We start from the raw sequence: 17,815 nt of genomic DNA on the forward strand, positions 1-17,815 counted from the left end.
CTGGGTTCCCCAGGCAGGAGCACCTACTCATTGATGGATGGACATATTGGGGCTTGGAAGAGGGAGAGCTTGAGAGCTGGGTCACTTTCAGAAAGCCAGCCTCAAGTACAAAAGGGAAATTTCCTGACTCATGGAAGCCTGATGTAACTGCGGAATCAGATGACCTGGATCTAGGTAGGGTCTTCAGTGATGTCCGTCTCTTTTTCTCCTGCTTAGCCTGGCTTCTTTTTATGTGGGCTTCATGCTGAAGGTAGCAGGGTGACTTCCAGAAGCTTCAGGCTGACACACTCCTAGCTTGGTCAACCCAGCAGAAAATGAATGCCCCTTTCCAGACCAAGCCAGCAAAGTGCAGGAATCAAGTCTTATCCTTGGATCCTGAACCAACCGCTGTGGCCATTGGACAAGGGGAAAGCAAGGGTAGGAAGGGTAGGAGAGTGTGGAGACTGGCTTCAGGTGGGGGGAACTGTTGCCCACGAAAAAGCAGAGAATTACTACCAGAGGAAGGAGAGCTGAAGCTGGGCTGGCAGAAGCACCAGGGAGGACTTGCTCAAAGCCACACAGCTAATTAGAGAGACCTTCCTGATAAGCCAAGCAGCCAGCCCCACCCCAACACCACCACCAGTATTCTAAGGGAGGCACCAGGTTGACTCCCCCTGAGCTCTTTGGTTCTTTACCAAGCTACTGGATTTTTCTCCTGCATTAGTTCAAGTCCTTCAAGAAGCAGATAACATGTAGGAACCCCTGAGAGGAAAAGTGAGGGGGACTGGGAGAGCCAGCAGCCCACGGTCAGCTGGTCTGACATGTGTAAAGGAGAGAAGGAAGGAAGGAGGGTTTAGGTAGAAGAGTCCTAGATCACATTATGGCTAAGGGAGTTTCAGCCAGATTAATATGGAGTCCTCGAGCCAAATCACCTACCAGAGGAGTCCAGCACCTCACAGGAGTGGACCTGCCATGGCATCACTGTCTGGCTCAGTCCTGGGCTGGGAGCAGCCCTCGGGAAGACACAGTAGTGGGATTAGAACACAATAGTGGGGCTGCTAGCCTCCCCACAAAAGAAAGTGAAAGTGGGGCATTTTAGTAGCTGCCACATCTCCCCACCCCTCTGACACACAGGAGTGACAGCGGTGAGGTGGGAGCTGTGTGACCTGAGAGCAGCACTAGCACAAGTGGCCTGCCTGCAGCCAGTGAGCATCCAAGGACTTCAGACGCCCCGCCCAGCAGCTGGCCCAGCCCAACCCACCTGCCTTAATGGTTGAGGGAGACAGACCTCTGCTGTTCTTCAGACCCGGGCTGGGAGTAGACTCCAGTCACCACTTGCCATCCACCTTCCCTAAAAGGCAGAGAATTTAACACCTATGGCAAAGATTCTGTGTCCTGTTCTTGGGGTTTCTGAGGTGTGGTCCTGGACTACCTGGGATGGGGGGTAAAATTCAACCCCTGGGCCTCTTGGATCAAATTCTCTGGGAGCGGGCCAGGGTGTCCTTCTAGAAGCTCCTAACCGCAGGCCACTCCCTGACTATGACTATGTGCTTGGAGCTCAGCAGCTCGAGCAGCTTCCTCTGCAGATGAACATCCCTTACTGAGCTGCTAGGCACTGCCAGCAGCCCAGGGTGAGCTTCATTAAGACCACTCAGAATTGAGCCCGTCTGCCTCTGCCTTGGGTCCCCTCTGTGAGTACCTCACTGGTCCACTCCTTCCCTTTTTCCCTCTCAGATTCGCAACGTGGGCACAGGGCTGTGTGCAGACACGAAGCATGGTGCACTGGGCTCCCCACTGAGGCTGGAGAGCTGCATCTGGGGCCGCGGTGAGGCTGCGTGGAACAACATGCAGGTAAGGGCCACTCCTCAGGGGCTGGCCACAGGGTCCCTGCACCATCTGCAGCACAAGTGCTCATGTGTTCAGGACTGGGAGGGAAAGGCTATGGGCCAGCGATGAGTGACAGGCCTCAGCTCAGGGGACGAGTTGTAAGAGTTTCCTCAGCATCTTGGACAGGGTCTTTCTGTACCCCACAATAAAACCATCCATCTGGACTGTTGGTTATAAATGACAGACACCCAGCCCAAATGGACTTCAACAAAAAGAGGGAGTTATTGGCTTACATCACCAAGAAGTGTTGATGAAGTTGTCTGGATCCCTCTGGAACCTTCTTCCCTCTCTTGGCTTCCTTTTCAACCTGGCTCGTCCCGTGTGGTGGCAGATGTTACTGTTGGCAGCCCCACCCCACCCCAACCCCCACAGTGGATAGGCATGCCCTTCTGAGAGTTCTGGAGAATCTCTGGGGTTCTCATGCCTTAGGTTCCTGAGTGCCACAATGGGGAGGTAAGGGATTCTCACGTAGGTGGGGCCGGGGCTCTGTGGTCACCTCACATGAAAAACAGGAAGGATAGTGGGAAAGGGCTGCTTGTCTAAGGGATCATTCTCCAAGGATGTTACAGGAGAATGCAGACTGTAACTCAGCCTTGTGGGAAGGGCCTCCACTGTCAAAAAACATCATTTAGCTCTCTGCAGTCCTCCCTTCCCTTGAGCTACCCAGCATTTGCTGATTCTGGGCCAAAGATACATCTTGAATATCCTCTCTGTGCATTATCTGGCATTTTGGAAGCTCGCAGTAAAGCCTAGTCATGTGGGTCCTCTGCATCAGCAGGACTCAGCAGGAAGCGGTTACGGAGAACAGACAGCAGCACCTCTGTCTCAGTCCATTTTATGTTGCTATAACTGCAAGCCACAGACTGGGTCATTTATGAAGAATAGCAGGTTATGTGGCTCACAGTTCTGCAGGTCCAAGAGCATAACGCCAGCATCTGCCCAGCTCCCGATGAGGACCTCATCCTGGGTCATGACATGGCAGAGGGCATCAGATGGGAACACAGACATGCTTGCTAACATGGATTTTTTTCTCCTCTTTTAAAGTCATTAGTGCCATCTTGAGGGTTCCAAACCTTCATCCCTCATCCAATTACTTCCCCAAAGCCTCACCTCTAAGTATCATTAACATACACTTTGGGGATTAAGTTTCCAACAGGTGAATTCCAGAGGATCCTCCCAAACCGTAGCAAACTCTCAGACAGCACAGCATGCATCTCCCTCCGAAGTGCATATCTGCCTGCCCTGTCCTTTCTTCATAGTTCTTAGTAGGTAGTGGCCCTCTGCAACTAAGTCTTCTGATTCCTCCAGTGTTACTATGTGGCTATTCTCCACCCCGCCCTACCTCCAAAAGAGACCAAGAAGAGCATGAGACCCGGTTTAAAAGAGCCCATGAATCTCAACTTCAGAAAAGCCTCAATGTGTGGCATAGTCCAGGCCAACCCTGAGGACTCACAAGCAACCACAGGGTGCCTGGGGTTTGGGCCAGCCTTCGCTTTCCAAAGTGGGAAGCGTGGCAGCCCCACTGGGATCCATGCCTCCTGGCCCTCAGCCACCCTGAACAGAGAGGCAGAACCAAAAGACAGCTCCCACCCTTGAAGAGGCCAGGAAATGGACATTAAGGAGGCAGTTTTTAGGAGAGTAGACAACAACCAATGAAAGATAGAACTTGACAGATGAGAAGTCACAGGTCGAGCCCTAGAACGGCCCCACCTTCCTTCCTAGAAGGATTTCCCACCCACAGATCAGGGAGGTAGAACCCAAGTCCAGCCAAGTGACTCCCTGCCTTGAGGGGACAGAGCTGAGCATAAGGGAGCAAAGCCATTAGAACTCACAAAACAGAATGTAGGAGCTGGACAGGGAGAGAACTTGGAGAACTCCAGGCCCCGATAGATTCACTCTTCAATTCTACCAAACATCGAAGAAGAGATTTTTACCAATTCTATGAAAATTCCAGAAAACTAACGAATATTTATTTGCCAACTCATTTTGTGAGACCAGCATTACCTTAATACCAAAACCAGACTAATGTAAGACTAACCCTAACTTATACTTCATAAACACAGGTGCAAAAATTCTAAACAAAATTTTAGAAAATTAGAAAACTCTATTCAACAGTATTTTAAAAGCATAACATACTGCATCTAAGTAAAATGTGTTCCAGGAACATAGTTGATTTAGACTTACAAAATTAATTGCTATGGGCCAGGATTATAGCTCAATGGTAGATTGCTCACATAGCGCACGTGAGGCACTGGGTTCGATCCTCAGCACCACATAAAAATAAATAAATAAAATAAAGGTATTGTGTCCATCTACAACTAAAAAATAATAATAATTTCTATCATCTACCATATTAACAAACTGAAAAAGAAAAACATAAAATCACTTCAATGTATTTAGAAGTGTTTGCCAAAATCCAACAATTCCTGGCACACCAAGAGTAGAAGGGAATTTTCTCACTTTGACAAAGGGAATCTCTGAAAAACCTGTGGCCAACATGATGCCTAAAGTCATCCAGACCGGACAGGAAAAAGAAAAACTGTCTTTATTTGTAGACTATATGAACATCTAAGTAGAAAATTCTTTTGACTCTACAAAGGAGCTATAATAACTAATAACAGAGTTTTAACAAAGTTGCAAGATACAAAAATCAATCATTTTATACTGATACTGAAGAATCAAATTAACAAAAAACAGGCATTTACAGGCTAAGGATATAGCTCACTTGGTAGAGTGCCTGCCTCACACACACAAGGCAGGGATTTCCCGCCCACAGGTCAGTCCTCAGCACCTGCCTTGGGTCCCCTCTGTGGGTACCTCACTGGTCCACTCCTTCCCTTTTTCCCTTTCAGACTTGCAACATGGGCACAGGGCTGTGTGCAGTTCAGTCCCCAGCACCACACACACACACACAAAAAAAAAAGGGGGGGGGCATTTACTATAACATAGAAAATATCAAATACTAGCTATAACAAAAGATGTGAAAGTCCTGTACACTGAAAGCTATATAACATTATTGTTAGAAATTAAGGAAGCTCTAAATAAATGAAAATATATACCATATTCAAAGGAAGACAATCAAAATCAGATCTTTCCAAACCAATATGTAAATGTAACACAAGCAAGATAGGGTGGTACACACCTGTAGTCCCAGTTCATTGGGAGGTTGAGGCAGGAAGATCATTTGAACCCACTCTTTAAGACCAACCTGAGCAACATAGGGAAAAAAATCAACACCATTCTAACACTTTAGAAGACTTTTTTTGAAGAAATTGGAAAAACTTATTCTAAAATTCAAGTGGAAATGCACAGGACCTCAAATAGCCAAAACAACTTTCAAAAAGAAACTCAAGGTTGAAGAACAAACACTGCCTGATTTCAAGATAATATTCTACAATAACAGTCATCGAGATAGTATGATCCTGTCATAAAGACAGATCAGTGGAAGAGAATGAAATTCAGAACAGACCTACACATACAAGGACAACTTGTCTTGATGAAGGTATAAAGGCAGTTCCAAGGAGAAAACGTCTTTTCTACAAATGTTGCTGGAGCAGTTGAATATCCATGCAAAAAACCAATATATGTCTTATACCACATACCAGAATTAACTCAAAATGGCACAGAGGCCTAAACATAGAACCTAAAACTGAAAAAACTTTTAAAACTTAGGCAAAGGAATTTGTGACCTTGAGTTAAGCAATGATTTCTTACATACAATCCCAACAGTACAATACCAAAGGGGGAAAAAATACTGTCTTCAAAATGAAAATGTCTGTTTTTAAAAAAAAAAAAAATGTTAAGAGAATAAAAAGGCAAGTCACAGACTGGAAGAAAATGTTTGTAAGGCCTATATCTAGAAAAAGATTTTTATCTAGAATATATAAAACCTCAGAGAACTCAATAACAATAATTTTAAAAAATTAAGACCAAAAGATTTGTACAGACATGTTACCAGAGAAGGCGTGAGGCGTGTCAAATAAGCATATTAAAAATGTTGAACTCCATTAATTATTAGAGAACTGGGAACTTACAGCTACAGTGGGACATCACTGCACACCTGGTACAAAGACTGACCATATCCAAGGTTGGCAGGATACAGATGAACTGGAACTGTACCCTGCTGGTGGGGATGTCCATGGTACAGCCATCTTGCAAAAGAGTTTGGCGGTTTCTTGGAAAATTAAACATTAATCAATGATATGAGCCAGCTATTTCACTTCTAGGTAATTATCCAAAAGAAAAGGAAACAAGTCCCTACAAAGACTTATATGCAAATGTTCATTGTAGATTTTTTTTTTAATAACCAAACACTGGAAACAATACAGATGTCCAAGAACCAGTAAATGAAGTGCCACACGGTGAAATCCACTGAGCAAAACAAGGAATGAGCTGCTGATAGATGCAGTTGCAACCTGGATGCATCTCAAGGAAATTCCATTGAGTGAAAAGAAATCAAACAAAAAAGAATGCACACTGTGTGCACCCTTTTCTATGAAATTCTAGAAATTGCAAATGAAGCTCTAATAACAGAAAGCAGATGAGTGGTTGCCTAGGGACATGGTGGGGAGGGACCGGAGGGAGAGATTACCAAGGAGCATGAGGACACTTTGGGGATAATGGATCTGTTCATTACCTCGATCCTGATGATTGTTTGAAGTATAAACATGTCACACCATATCACATGACGCTTTAAATGTGTGCCTTTTGCTGTATGCCAATTATTCTCCAATAAAGCTGGGGGAGGTGTGGGGTAGGTGCTCATCAAATAAATGCAAGGTGAACCCAGTTTGGGTCTTGATTCAAACCAACTGTGAAAAAAAATTGGCAAGGCAGTCTAAGAACACTTGAAGTCTGGGTGCTTGATGACCTTGAGGACTCAGTAGTCACTTTCAAGTGTTGCTTGCTGAGGTATGTGCTAGCTGAGATTAACTTCACAATAATGTGGGTAGAAGGAGCCAGGGGGGCACAGTGTAACAAGATTGGCTGAAGCTGGGTAATTAGAACAGGAGGTAATTTCAGTTGGCTCTCTTTTGGCCTATGTGTTTAAATTTTTTTTTCCAAATTTAAAAAAAAATGGAGGAAAACAAGAAAATTCCCAGACTTTATTGTCTCTACGGTAATGTCCCTGTGTGCACAGGTGTTCACCTTCACCTGGAGAGAGGACATCCGGCCCGGAGACCCTCAGCACACCAAGAAGTTCTGCTTTGACGCCGTCTCCCACACCAGCCCGGTCACTCTCTATGATTGCCACAGCATGAGGGGCAACCAGCTGTGGAAATACCGACAAGTAAGACAAGATACACCGCAGGGCTGGGGGGGAATGCGGGCAATGGGTGGTGGCGGGGAATGAGGGGATGGTGGGGACAGGCAACCTGCCAGATAAATTGTTTTAAAGCAATGTAGTTCCTCACGGCTTCCCCCGGCAGCCCAGCCCCTCCTTCCCTTGCTCCACAGACCTACCTTGCCCCATTTCCAACCAAGAGAAATCAGAAACCAGCTGGACGTGGTGGCACATGCTGTAATCCTAGTGGCTCAGGAGACTGAGGCAGGAGGATCACAAGTTCAAAGCCAGCCTCAGCAATGGCAAGGCACTGAGCAATGCAGTGAGACCCTGTCTCTAAATAAAATACAAAATAGGGCTGGGGATGCGGCTCAGTGGTCGAGTGCCCCTGAGTTCAATCCCCAGTATCCACCCCGCAAAAAGAGAAAAAGTCAGAAACCCAGGTTGTTATGTGAAATCTCCAAATCTTACCTGTTGACTGAGTCCATTAAAAAGAAGGCACAACCATGCCATGAGCACAAGTGAGACCTGACTGGAGGCAGGCCGTGTGGAGGGCCCAGGTCTGGAAGCGACATGCATGACTTCTGCCCAGGGACAGGGACAGAACACAGGCCTGGGGTGACACCAGCTGTGGGGGGCACTGGGCCACATCTGGCTGTGTGCCCTGGGGGAGACCAACAGGTGTGTGAGCAGCTGGCCTGTCACTTCCTCCCCTACTTGTTGACATTATTGCTGCTGCTGTTAGTTGGTGTCCCCAAGCGCTTCCTGGCTGAGCCCCTCCCTGTTTTGCAGGACAAGACCCTCTACCACCCTGTCAGTGGCAGCTGCATGGACTGCAGTGAAAGTGACCACAGAATCTTCATGAATACCTGCAACCCCTCCTCTCTCACCCAGCAGTGGCTGTTTGAACACACCAACTCAACAGTCTTGGAAAAATTCAACAGAAACTGAGCCCTCGAGTCCCGTTGGCAGACCCAGAAGGTCCCTCTGGCTCATGAAGCCCCCTCCTCTGAGGAGGCTGGGTTTCTGGGGGCACCATGGTGTGCCAGGTGCCGGCCAAGTGGGTCAGGGCAAGAGTGCTCTTGAAGCTGGAGCAAAGGGTCTGCTGGTCCTTCAGCCCCTGAGTCATGGGGGTCAGGTATTGAGCAGACCCCACAGAGGACCCCACAATAAGGCAGAGCCCACTTTAACCCCCACTGTGTTCTCTGGAGCACTGTGTGGGAGAATCCCATGGCAGTCCTAAGCTCCCCGAAAATGAGTCCTACAAGGGTGCGCAGCCCTCGGGTGGCTCTCACATGTGAAGCTCTAGAGAGAGGCAGTATCTGCCTGGTGCGGTCGTCAGCCTTTAGTACTGAGGCCACCCACCTGCAGCAGAAGGGGAAAGTCCTCCTTGGGCCCTTTGGGTTTCTGCCTCTGTCAGGGGGTGACTGCCAGTCCTGCCCAGCTTCTGTTTTCTCTAAGCCCAAGGTGACTCACAGGCCATACCTGTGACCCTCAGAGTGTTCAATACCGAACGCTGACCAGATGGCAGTCATGGGGTCGGAAAAGGGACCCCAGACCTTCCTTTGCAGTCATGAACATAGAGCTGTCTCCCTCTGGCTCTCTGGGTATTTGAAATGCCCATTTCAATGCTCCCCCGGAACAGGACAGCCCTGCAACCAGCTTTAGGGGCCGGTTCAGATGGCCTTGGGCCCTTGGAAAAGGCCGAGTAGATCTCCAAACCGGAGAGGCTGAGCTCCCCCCCACCCACGCTTCCTTTTCCCTTTCTCTCCCAGGCAAGTCCCTGCCTCAGGAGAGGAACGGGTGCTGTGAGGTGCTCCCTGCCCAGAAGCTGGAAGCTTCCACGACCAACTGTGGGCAAGACACCTCTGACCTCATTGTGGTTCTAGTTCTCATAGAACTCTGGAGTTTCTAAAGAACTCCGCGGCTCATCCAAACCAGAGTGTTCCATAGGATTCTGGAATTCTAGCCTCCAGTGTGGTTTCTAGAATGCTCTGATTAAAGCAGCAGGCAGGTCTGGTATAGTCGAGGCAGCCCCAGCCCGTGGACTGTCTGTGGAACCCAAGGTTGGAGGCACTGGCGAGATGGCGTGGGGGACCTGTGTCTATCAGCTGCCACCAGAGGCTCTGGTACAGCACAGTGCTCAGCAATGACCAGAAGGCCGGAACCTCCCTCCATCCCCACAGCTGCCGTCCCCAGGCAGTGGAGAAAAGAACTTGTTGTCCCATAACCAGGTATACCCACTAGCCCTTCACATTTACCTTTTGCTTTGTTTAATTACGTGTCAGATTCTAAGAGGGTTCCCAAACTGATAGGAGGCATTTCTGTAACCAGCCTGCCACCCACTGATTGAGAAACGAAAATCACATTCCACAACCTATGGCTCCACCAGCTAGCCCAGGAAATACTTGAAATCAGTATTCCAGTTAGACTCGGGTCACTCCAATGTGTCATTTACCAATTAAGTAACCGAGACAGAAATCTGGGAACACAGCCACGAATCTGCCTTGGAGATGCCGGCTGATCTCCAGGCCGTCAGTCATGGGGTGGGGGGAAGGAACCCTCCCAACCACCCCCTCCCAGATTGAGTGTGTCACTGGCAAAGGACCGCTTCCAGCGCGGTGCCTGTGCTCGCAGAGCTTGCTTGCTGACCCCACGTGTCCTTTTGCAGATGAGTGCTATATCTTCAGAGGTGGCCCTCTATTGAAGGGAGTCAAAAGAGGAGGCCCCCTCTGGAATCTCAACAGAGGATGACAGGAACATGTAGATTTGGGGAGCTGAAGTGTGGGAGAGCAATGCAGCATCATTAAAGTAAAAACTGTGCCTTTTAAAAAGAAAAAAAATGCAAATGTACAGCAAATCCCTAAACTTGAACCATTTCCTAGTGCCTTGCTAGACTAACGTAAAGGGGCAGGGGTGGGGGGAGGGGAACATTTTTGATGGTGTGTGCAGTTCCCGTGGGATGAGTGTGTTTCTTGATGTCTGATTTCAAGCAGGAAACATTGGGCCTGAAATTGAGACCCAGAGGCCCCCAAGGGCAGAGGCCAGAGTTGTTCGGCTCATCGCATGAACACTGCAAATTCAAGGGCAGCTCAGCAACTTGTTTGGCCTGTGGCCTCCCTAGAAGGGCCTTAGCAGCCCCCAAGAGGAGCCTTGATTTGCCTCTTTGGGCCCTTGTTTGGGTCATGCTTGTGGCCCCCACCCCAACTCCCAAACAGAGTGCTCCACCTGTCCCTCACCGTAGGGTTAAGGTACGTAGGGTACTGGCTAGATTGCCAAATGGCCCCGCTCCTAGTGGGTGATAGTTCTCCACAGGACAGGATTCCCGAGGAACGCAGGGGCCACAGGTAGTCTCCTTCCCCTTCGCTTTCCTTTGGTTCTCTTCCTAGCCTGCCTGGTCCACACCATAAGCAGGGCAGGCGTGTCCTCTGAGCTTTCTGGCATTTGTAACTGCTGAACCCTCTCCAGTAGGTCCTGAGACCTGGCTGAGTAACAGGGGCAGGAGGACAGGATTTGATTGTTTCAATTCCACTGACTGCAAATACTAAGCCCCTCGCTGTCTGACCTTATTTTTGGAAACCACCTGTCTCAAGAATTCAGGCTTCTGCTCCCATCCCAGCTGATACTCAATACAGCTCAGCCAGGAGCCTGTGGAGATGCCAGGTAACAGGTGAGATGAGGGCCCATTTTCCTCTAAAGCATCTATTTGGAGGATGAGGTGACAGAACAGGGTGTGGCTAGAAAGTATAGTGACCATGCGGACTCTCCCCCAAGCAGCTTTCCAAAGCAGGACTCCAGGAACATTTTGGGATGCAAAGAGCATCTTTGCTGGTAATTAAGTACAAGGTCTTCGAAGGTGGCTAGATTTGCAGCATATATATGAAAGCCATTCCAGCTGTGCCTCCAATTGGAGCTTCCAATCTGAAAACAGTCCAGAAACTGTTGATTCTTCCTTTTGGAAGAAAGCTCAGAGACAGGGGTGGGTACCTCTGCAGAAGATACCTGATGGGGAGATGTGACCCAAGGGCCCACTGGGACAGAAAGAGCAGTTTTGTTGAAGATGTAGCACGTGGATTTCCAAAGCCCACGTGGCATCCCCTTTTCAAACCTCCTACGTGCCCAGTGTTTTTCAACCTAAGAAACAGGTGATGTCCTAGAAGATGGCTCCATATTTCCTTCTGTGAATCTTCATTTTTCTAGTCTCTGAAGTCTCAAAAGAATAGCAAAGCACTTTACAGGGAACTGGGGAATCGGGGTTCCTTGTTTGACAGATCTCAGCTGCACAGGTTGGGTGATCTTAACTCCTAGAAGGCCTTGCATTTTTAATATTTTCTGAAGATTTGAAAGAAGAGGGGCAAGGAGTGTGGTTCTGTTCTGGAATTCTTTATTGCTTTCGACTGATGCTGTTTGTGAAAAAGTCCAAGTTGTGTTTTAGTTCAAACTTGATCTTGAGTGCCTCTGGGTGGGAGTAGGACCCACATACCTAGTGACAAAGTCTTCTGAACATCTGCTCCCAATGGCGTTGACACAGCTGTGCCAGCCAACAGGATCAGGTTCCTGCTCTGTTATTGGCTTGAAGACCAGAATCCCAAGGGGGTCCCAGGCAAGGAATATTTGGAAATTCAGACAGGGATTCTGTAGAGAAAGCTCAAGACTACCAACCTCTCTCCTCCTGCCTGGAAAAGCGAGCCTCTGTGAAGAAATGACTTTCCATGTATAATTGTGACTGTGATTGTTGCTGAGTAAACCTCCAGACTTTCTCTAACATGGTCTCTGGCATATTCCTTGTGTGCCGTTCTCCATTTGATCACTGCATACACATCACTGAGCACCTGTTCAGCACTCAGGCACCCTGCTGGGTGCTGAACAAAATCCACCAGCCATCACTCTAGTGGGGAAGACAGACCTAAAGCAACAAAGACTGTTTCAGATGCAAATAGGACTCTGTAGGATTAAAACAATGATATTTGAGACTGGGGTTGGGGCTAGCATTAGCTGACTGGTCAAGGGATGCGTCTAAGTGAAAGCCAGAAGTTGAGGGAATGTGAACAAAGAGATAATTGGGGGAAGGGAGTTCCAGCAGTGTGAAGAGCTAGTGCAAAGGCCCTGAGGCAAGAAGGAGTTCCTATGTGTATGAGAGTAGAGCCCAAGGAGTTGGTGGAGCAGCCCACAAGTTTCTTAGAGACTACACCCTGGAGTGGAGGAATTCTGAAGAGCAGTGACAATAAGAGATGGAAAGGCTAAACTCATTTCTGATGCCTACTCATCAATCACAAGTAGTTATTTAGCAAACGTTTCTGTGCTGTTGGTGTTAGATTTGTCTAATACCATTTGATGGGGAGAGCACTGGCCAGCCCAGCTCTACAAAAACCTCAGCGAGATCTTAGTATACACATCCATCCCCTTCGAGGCTTCAGCTCACAGAAGAGAGACAAGGTTTTGGATGATTCTCCTGCTCCACCAATAGTCCTGTGTTTGAGTCCAGCAGGTGAGCCAGCAGAAGCTGTCCTGGTGCTGTCCCTCAGGGCCCACCAGAGTGCACTGTGGAGCGCAGCTTGGAGAAGGCTGACCATGGGGAAGGGGGAACCCAGGCCATGAGCAGGTTTGAGCCCTAGAACCAGAGGGTCTTGGTAAAGGGCCTCAAAGCCTCAGAACATGCTTTCAAAGTCCTAGTTTTTCAGATTAGGAAACAGGAGCCCAGAGAAGTCCCTGATCCAAAGTGACATAGTGGTACATGATGATCCAGGTCTCCATGAGCCCCGCCCCATGCTATCCTCACACCGTTTTACTTTGTAGTTTGGAGACATGTGGGGAGCTGCTATTGTTACAGCCTTTGTACCCGTTGTCCCCGGACTCTCAGGAGAATTCCAAGAAATGATAAGACAAAAATGTTACATATGTATTCAGGCCAGAAGCTCTGCTAGAAAGCCTGTAGGAGGGTAAGCCAGACAGACCTGCTCTCTGCCTGTGTGGAGCCTACAGATTCATAGGGGGAACAGATGTCGATCAAATGGTTGTTAAATGAGCTTGTAGCAAGGGTTGTGGTAAGTTCTAGAAAGGAGACATCCACCTGGCCTTATGTCATGAGAAGCTGGAGTCAGCAAGGAGGTCATAGGGCCTGCAGAGTCACCTTGGCATGAGCCAGCCCACCTGTAGGGTGACAGGAGAGGGTTTAATGAAGGACCTGCTTAACAAGTGTGTTTGGCATTAAGGAAACAACCAGGATAGTGAGGCACCTCAGGACTAGCAAACTGGGGAGAGGGGCTTCCCCCACAAAAATTGCTGCCCAGACAGGAAGGGGTGGTAGGAACACACCCCACCCTCTGTCCTCCTCCACCTTCCACTGCTCCACCTCACCACCTCCCAGTGGCTGGGCCCCAGCAGTGCAAATCCATATGAAGAAATACAAAGGCACTGGTCAAAGTGAACACTAAGTGAGCACAGAAGTGGTACAAATGGTGCTTTGGTTTGTTTGCAACTCTTTTTTTCTCCTATCTGATTTTAAAAGAAAAATGCATAAATCAATAATTATGAACTTGTTTGCTGAACACACATGTGTAAGGAAGGATGAAATTGATATGACAGTAACATGACAAGAAAACCACAGCTATAGAGGAGCCTCAGAGTTGCTGAATACTACTGAAGATGAGTTGAGATTAGCCAGACTAGAATGGTTTTAGTTAAGATGTTAATTGTAATCCTCAGAGCAATGCCTGAAAAAAATAGCCTAAAATATGTAGTTAAAAAGAATAGGGGCTGGACACAGTGGCACACACCTACAGTCCCAGCAGCTCAGGAGGCTGAGGTGGAGGATCAAAAAGTCAAAACCAGCCTCAGCAACCTAGTGAGGTCCTAAGCAACTTAGGGAGATCCTGTCTCTAAATAAAAAATTAAAAGGGCCAGGGGGGCAGCGGGGGGGGGGGGTTCAGTGGTAAAGCGCCCCTAGGTTTAATTCCTAGTACCAAAAACAAAGGTAGGGAGGGAAGGAAGGAATTAAAATGGTACACTAGGAAATGTCTTTAACACAAAAGCAAACAATGGAGGAATTGAAAAATATTTTTTAAGTAAGTCACAATGAACAACTAGCAAGGGCTGGTTGTGTACTTCCTAGCCTGTGCAAGGCCATGAGTTCAATCCCCAGCACTGCAAGGAAAAAAAAAAATATATATATATATATATCATATATATATAGCATATATATATATATATGCATACATATGCAATATATATATATATATATATAGAGAGAGAGAGAGAGAGAGAGAGAGAGCACAAAATGGCAGAAATAAATACTTTCATATCAGAAATTACATTAATTGTAAATTGCTGCAGTCCGGCTACAGCAAACTAACGGGGGAGGGGGGGGTGACGAGCAATTTGTGTATATTGATACAGCAGGAGTGGGAGCCGTTTAGTGTAGGACAGGAGGGGTATATATACATTCCATACAGTTTATCTTAATTAACATAAACTAGATACAGCAGTCAACCAATAAGGAATCTCCACACTTAATGGCTCGCTGGCGCCACCTCACAAACCACTCCCCCTGGCAAAATGCCAGGCGCCATCCTGACTTGTTTACAGACTCTAACATTTCCCCATTTTTGTTTAATTTAAATAATGACCATAGTGTTTTTTACACAAACACCATAAATAATCTGCTATGAGCAGAAGGGGAGGATACAAAATGTCACAATACCAAGCCAGTTGATGGGTCCCTGCAAGAAGCCCTTGGAAAAATTATACCAGCAATGACACTATTAGCAAAGATACCGAGTTACAATTTGTTGTAGATTACAGTTTGTTGTCTCAGTCCAGGTAAAGCAGTGTCTCAATAGATTAACTCACAGTCCAGGTAAATCACAGTCCGGGTAAATTCTGCAGGCAGCTAGCTTAAATCACAGTCCAGGTAAGTTCCACAGGCAGCTAGCTTGATCCAAAGTCTCTGGTTCTCAGCAACACTGGAAATTCTTTCACCTTCGTCCTCACCGGCACTGGGACGAAGGCAGGAACCCCGACAATGCTGGCTAAAGAAAATCCTGTAGTATTCCAGCAGGCACCTTCTGAACAATTTAGTACATTATCTCAAGGTTTTTTTACATTTGAAATAGGCCTTAATGGCGCTCATTACTCATTAGCTTCCAGGTGTGGGAGAACCATTGTAGTTACTGGCCTCGGAAGCAATCAAACTTCAGGGACACGGGTGGGCGGTCTTCCACCTGCAGCATCCCGGGCAGCCCCAGATGGCCCTGGGGAGAGTCCGGGACTCAAACTGCTTCCGGGCACAGGGAGCAAAAGTTTGCGAGACTGCCTCCGGGTCAGGTCTGGATTTGGGCTCTCACAGTGGCTTCCCGCTCCCTGGGCGGGGGGCAGGGAAGAGCCGGATGCCGCTGCTTGGAAAGTCCTTGCTGCGCCATGACCGGCTCGCACACGTGGCAGCCACAGCACAGATTCATGCACCCTCCAGCAACAAAAAGTATTCAGTAATAGCCTTTTGCTGCAACTTTTTTCCTGATAATCCTTCCTCCTCTGAACTTTCTTCTTTCTGATTAGAGTTCCTGGGCTTCCATCAACACATACCCTAACTATTCTTGGTACCACTGGGGTGCATTTTTCCCTTAGTAATTTACTTTTCATCCCTTCCATATTTTCATCATAAAGACAATACAACATTTTAAGACAAAACAAGACACAAACATACTGTATCAATCTTCTCCATTTTCTCGAAATGGCCATTTTTCCTCTTGCCCTATCTGCCTAGGGGCGAGCAGATTTGCTCCAGTCCTATCTAGGGACAGGCAGCTTTTTCGTCACTTACCCCCCGAGTGTCCCGGGGCTCCCCATACGGGCCACCATCTGCCGCAGTCCAGCTGCAGCAAACTAAGGGGGGGGGGTGTGACGAGCAACTTGATACAGCAGGAGTGGGAGCCGTTTATTGTAGGACAGGAGGGGTATATATACATTCCACACAGCTTATCTTAATTAACATAAACTAGATACAGCAGTCAACCAATAAGGAATCTCCACACTTAATGGCTCGCTGGCACCATCTCACAAACCACTCCCCCTGGTAAAATGCCAGGCGCCATCCTGACCTGTTTACAGACTCTAACAGTAAATGTATTAAACTTTATACATAAAGGATGTACAAAAGGCCACGAAACATATACCATATGTTACATAAACTGGCAGTACATTTTTCAAATGACCCAACGATAGCTGTGTACAAGAAACCCATTTTATTTATTTGTTTATTTTTTAAAGAGAGAGTGAGAGAGGAGAGAGAGAGAGAATTTTTTTAATATTTATTTTTCAGTTCTCAGCGGACACAACATCTTTGGTGGTATGTGGTGCTGAGGATCGAACCCGGGCTGCACGCATGGGAGGCGAGCGCGCTACCGCTTGAGCCACATCCCCAGCCCCAAGAAACCCATTTTAGATTCTAAGACAAGTTGAAAATTAAAAAAGTGGAAAAAGATATGCCATAGAAACAATAACCGGTGGTGTGCGTGAGCCCCATAGGGCCCGGGAGGCACCAGCTGCCATGGGGAGGAGGCCGAGGCTGCAGCTTGAGGGAAGCCCCGGCCCCTCTGCGCCTGTGTCTGGCACAGCCGGTGTGAAATGAAGAGACAATCCTTCCCTGCCGCCAGGATAATCAAGAGTTTTGGCCGGACCTTTGAGCACACACCAAGATAGTGAGGAGCCAGACGAAAAGCACAGACTATGTCGCTGAAACGGATTAATAAGGAACTTAGTGATTTGGCCCGTGACCCTCCAGCACAATGTTCTGCAGGTCCAGTTGGGGATGATATGTTTCATTGGCAAGCCACAATTATGGGACCTAATGACAGCCCATATCAAGGTGGTGTATTCTTTTTGACAATTCATTTTCCTACAGACTACCCCTTCAAACCACCTAAGGTTGCATTTACAACAAGAATTTATCATCCAAATATTAACAGTAATGGCAGCATTTGTCTTGATATTCTAAGATCACAATGGTCTCCTGCTTTAACTATTTCTAAAGTTCTTTTATCCATTTGTTCACTGCTATGTGATCCAAACCCAGATGACCCTTTAGTGCCAGAGATTGCACGGATCTATAAAACAGACAGAGATAAGTACAACAGAATATCTCGGGAATGGACTCAGAAGTATGCCATGTGATGCTACCTTAAAGTCAGAATAACCTGCATTATAGCTGGAATAAACTTTAAATTACAAAAAAAAAAAAAAGAAAGAAAGAAACAATAACCAAAAGAAGAGCTAGTATGGCTATAATAATTTGAGATGAAAGAATATGAAAATACAACATGTCAAATTTATAGGATGTAGCAAGGCATACAGAGTTGTAAATGTCCACATTAAAAAGAAGAAAGAGATAAAAGCCTCCTGTTCTTACTGAAGGGCAAAAATCACAGCTTTTGGGACAAATGCCCTGTGTTTTTCCTTTGCTAGCAAAGCAATAAACCTTTTTCCTTTTTCTCAAAAGAAGAAGAAGAAGAAGGAGGAGGAGGAGGAGAAGGAGAAGAAGAAGAAAGAAAGAGGGCTGGGGATATAGCTCAATTGGTAGACTACTTGCCTCTCGTCACAATTTAAGTCAATAACAATTTTCCATCTTAATAAATTAGAAGGGCTGGGGATGTGGCTCAAGCGGTAGCGCGC

The 17,815-nt window shown here is 47.1% G+C and overlaps 2 protein-coding genes across 3 annotated transcripts in view; both read left to right on the plus strand.

Annotated features, from left to right (window-relative positions):
- Galnt10 (polypeptide N-acetylgalactosaminyltransferase 10) overlaps positions 1–11,915 on the plus strand; it is a 246,371-nt gene extending 234,456 nt beyond the window's left edge. For both annotated transcript variants that reach the window (XM_077801874.1, XM_026388324.2), the window contains exons 10-12: positions 1,714–1,830; positions 7,007–7,156; positions 7,943–11,915. In XM_077801874.1, coding sequence (XP_077658000.1) covers positions 1,714–1,830; positions 7,007–7,156; positions 7,943–8,101 — 426 coding nt within the window. In that variant the 3' untranslated portion in view covers positions 8,102–11,915. The remainder of the gene's footprint in view (positions 1–1,713; positions 1,831–7,006; positions 7,157–7,942) is intronic.
- A 4,921-nt stretch (positions 11,916–16,836) lies between these two features.
- Positions 16,837–17,366, plus strand: LOC144254378 (ubiquitin-conjugating enzyme E2 D3). The gene has a single exon (XM_077797473.1). It carries the CDS (start codon positions 16,874–16,876, stop codon positions 17,315–17,317), a length of 444 nt encoding a protein of 147 aa, XP_077653599.1. The 5' UTR covers positions 16,837–16,873; the 3' UTR covers positions 17,318–17,366.
- The last annotated feature ends 449 nt before the right edge of the window (positions 17,367–17,815 follow it).

This window comes from Urocitellus parryii, chromosome 1, assembly GCF_045843805.1.
Source record: "Urocitellus parryii isolate mUroPar1 chromosome 1, mUroPar1.hap1, whole genome shotgun sequence".
Lineage (NCBI taxonomy): Eukaryota > Metazoa > Chordata > Mammalia > Rodentia > Sciuridae > Urocitellus > Urocitellus parryii.

Bases quoted from the DNA above. Each gene is read 5' to 3' on its own strand.
- LOC144254378 (XM_077797473.1), top strand. From the start codon at position 16,874: ATGTCGCTGAAACGGATTAATAAGGAACTTAGTGATTTGGCCCGTGAC.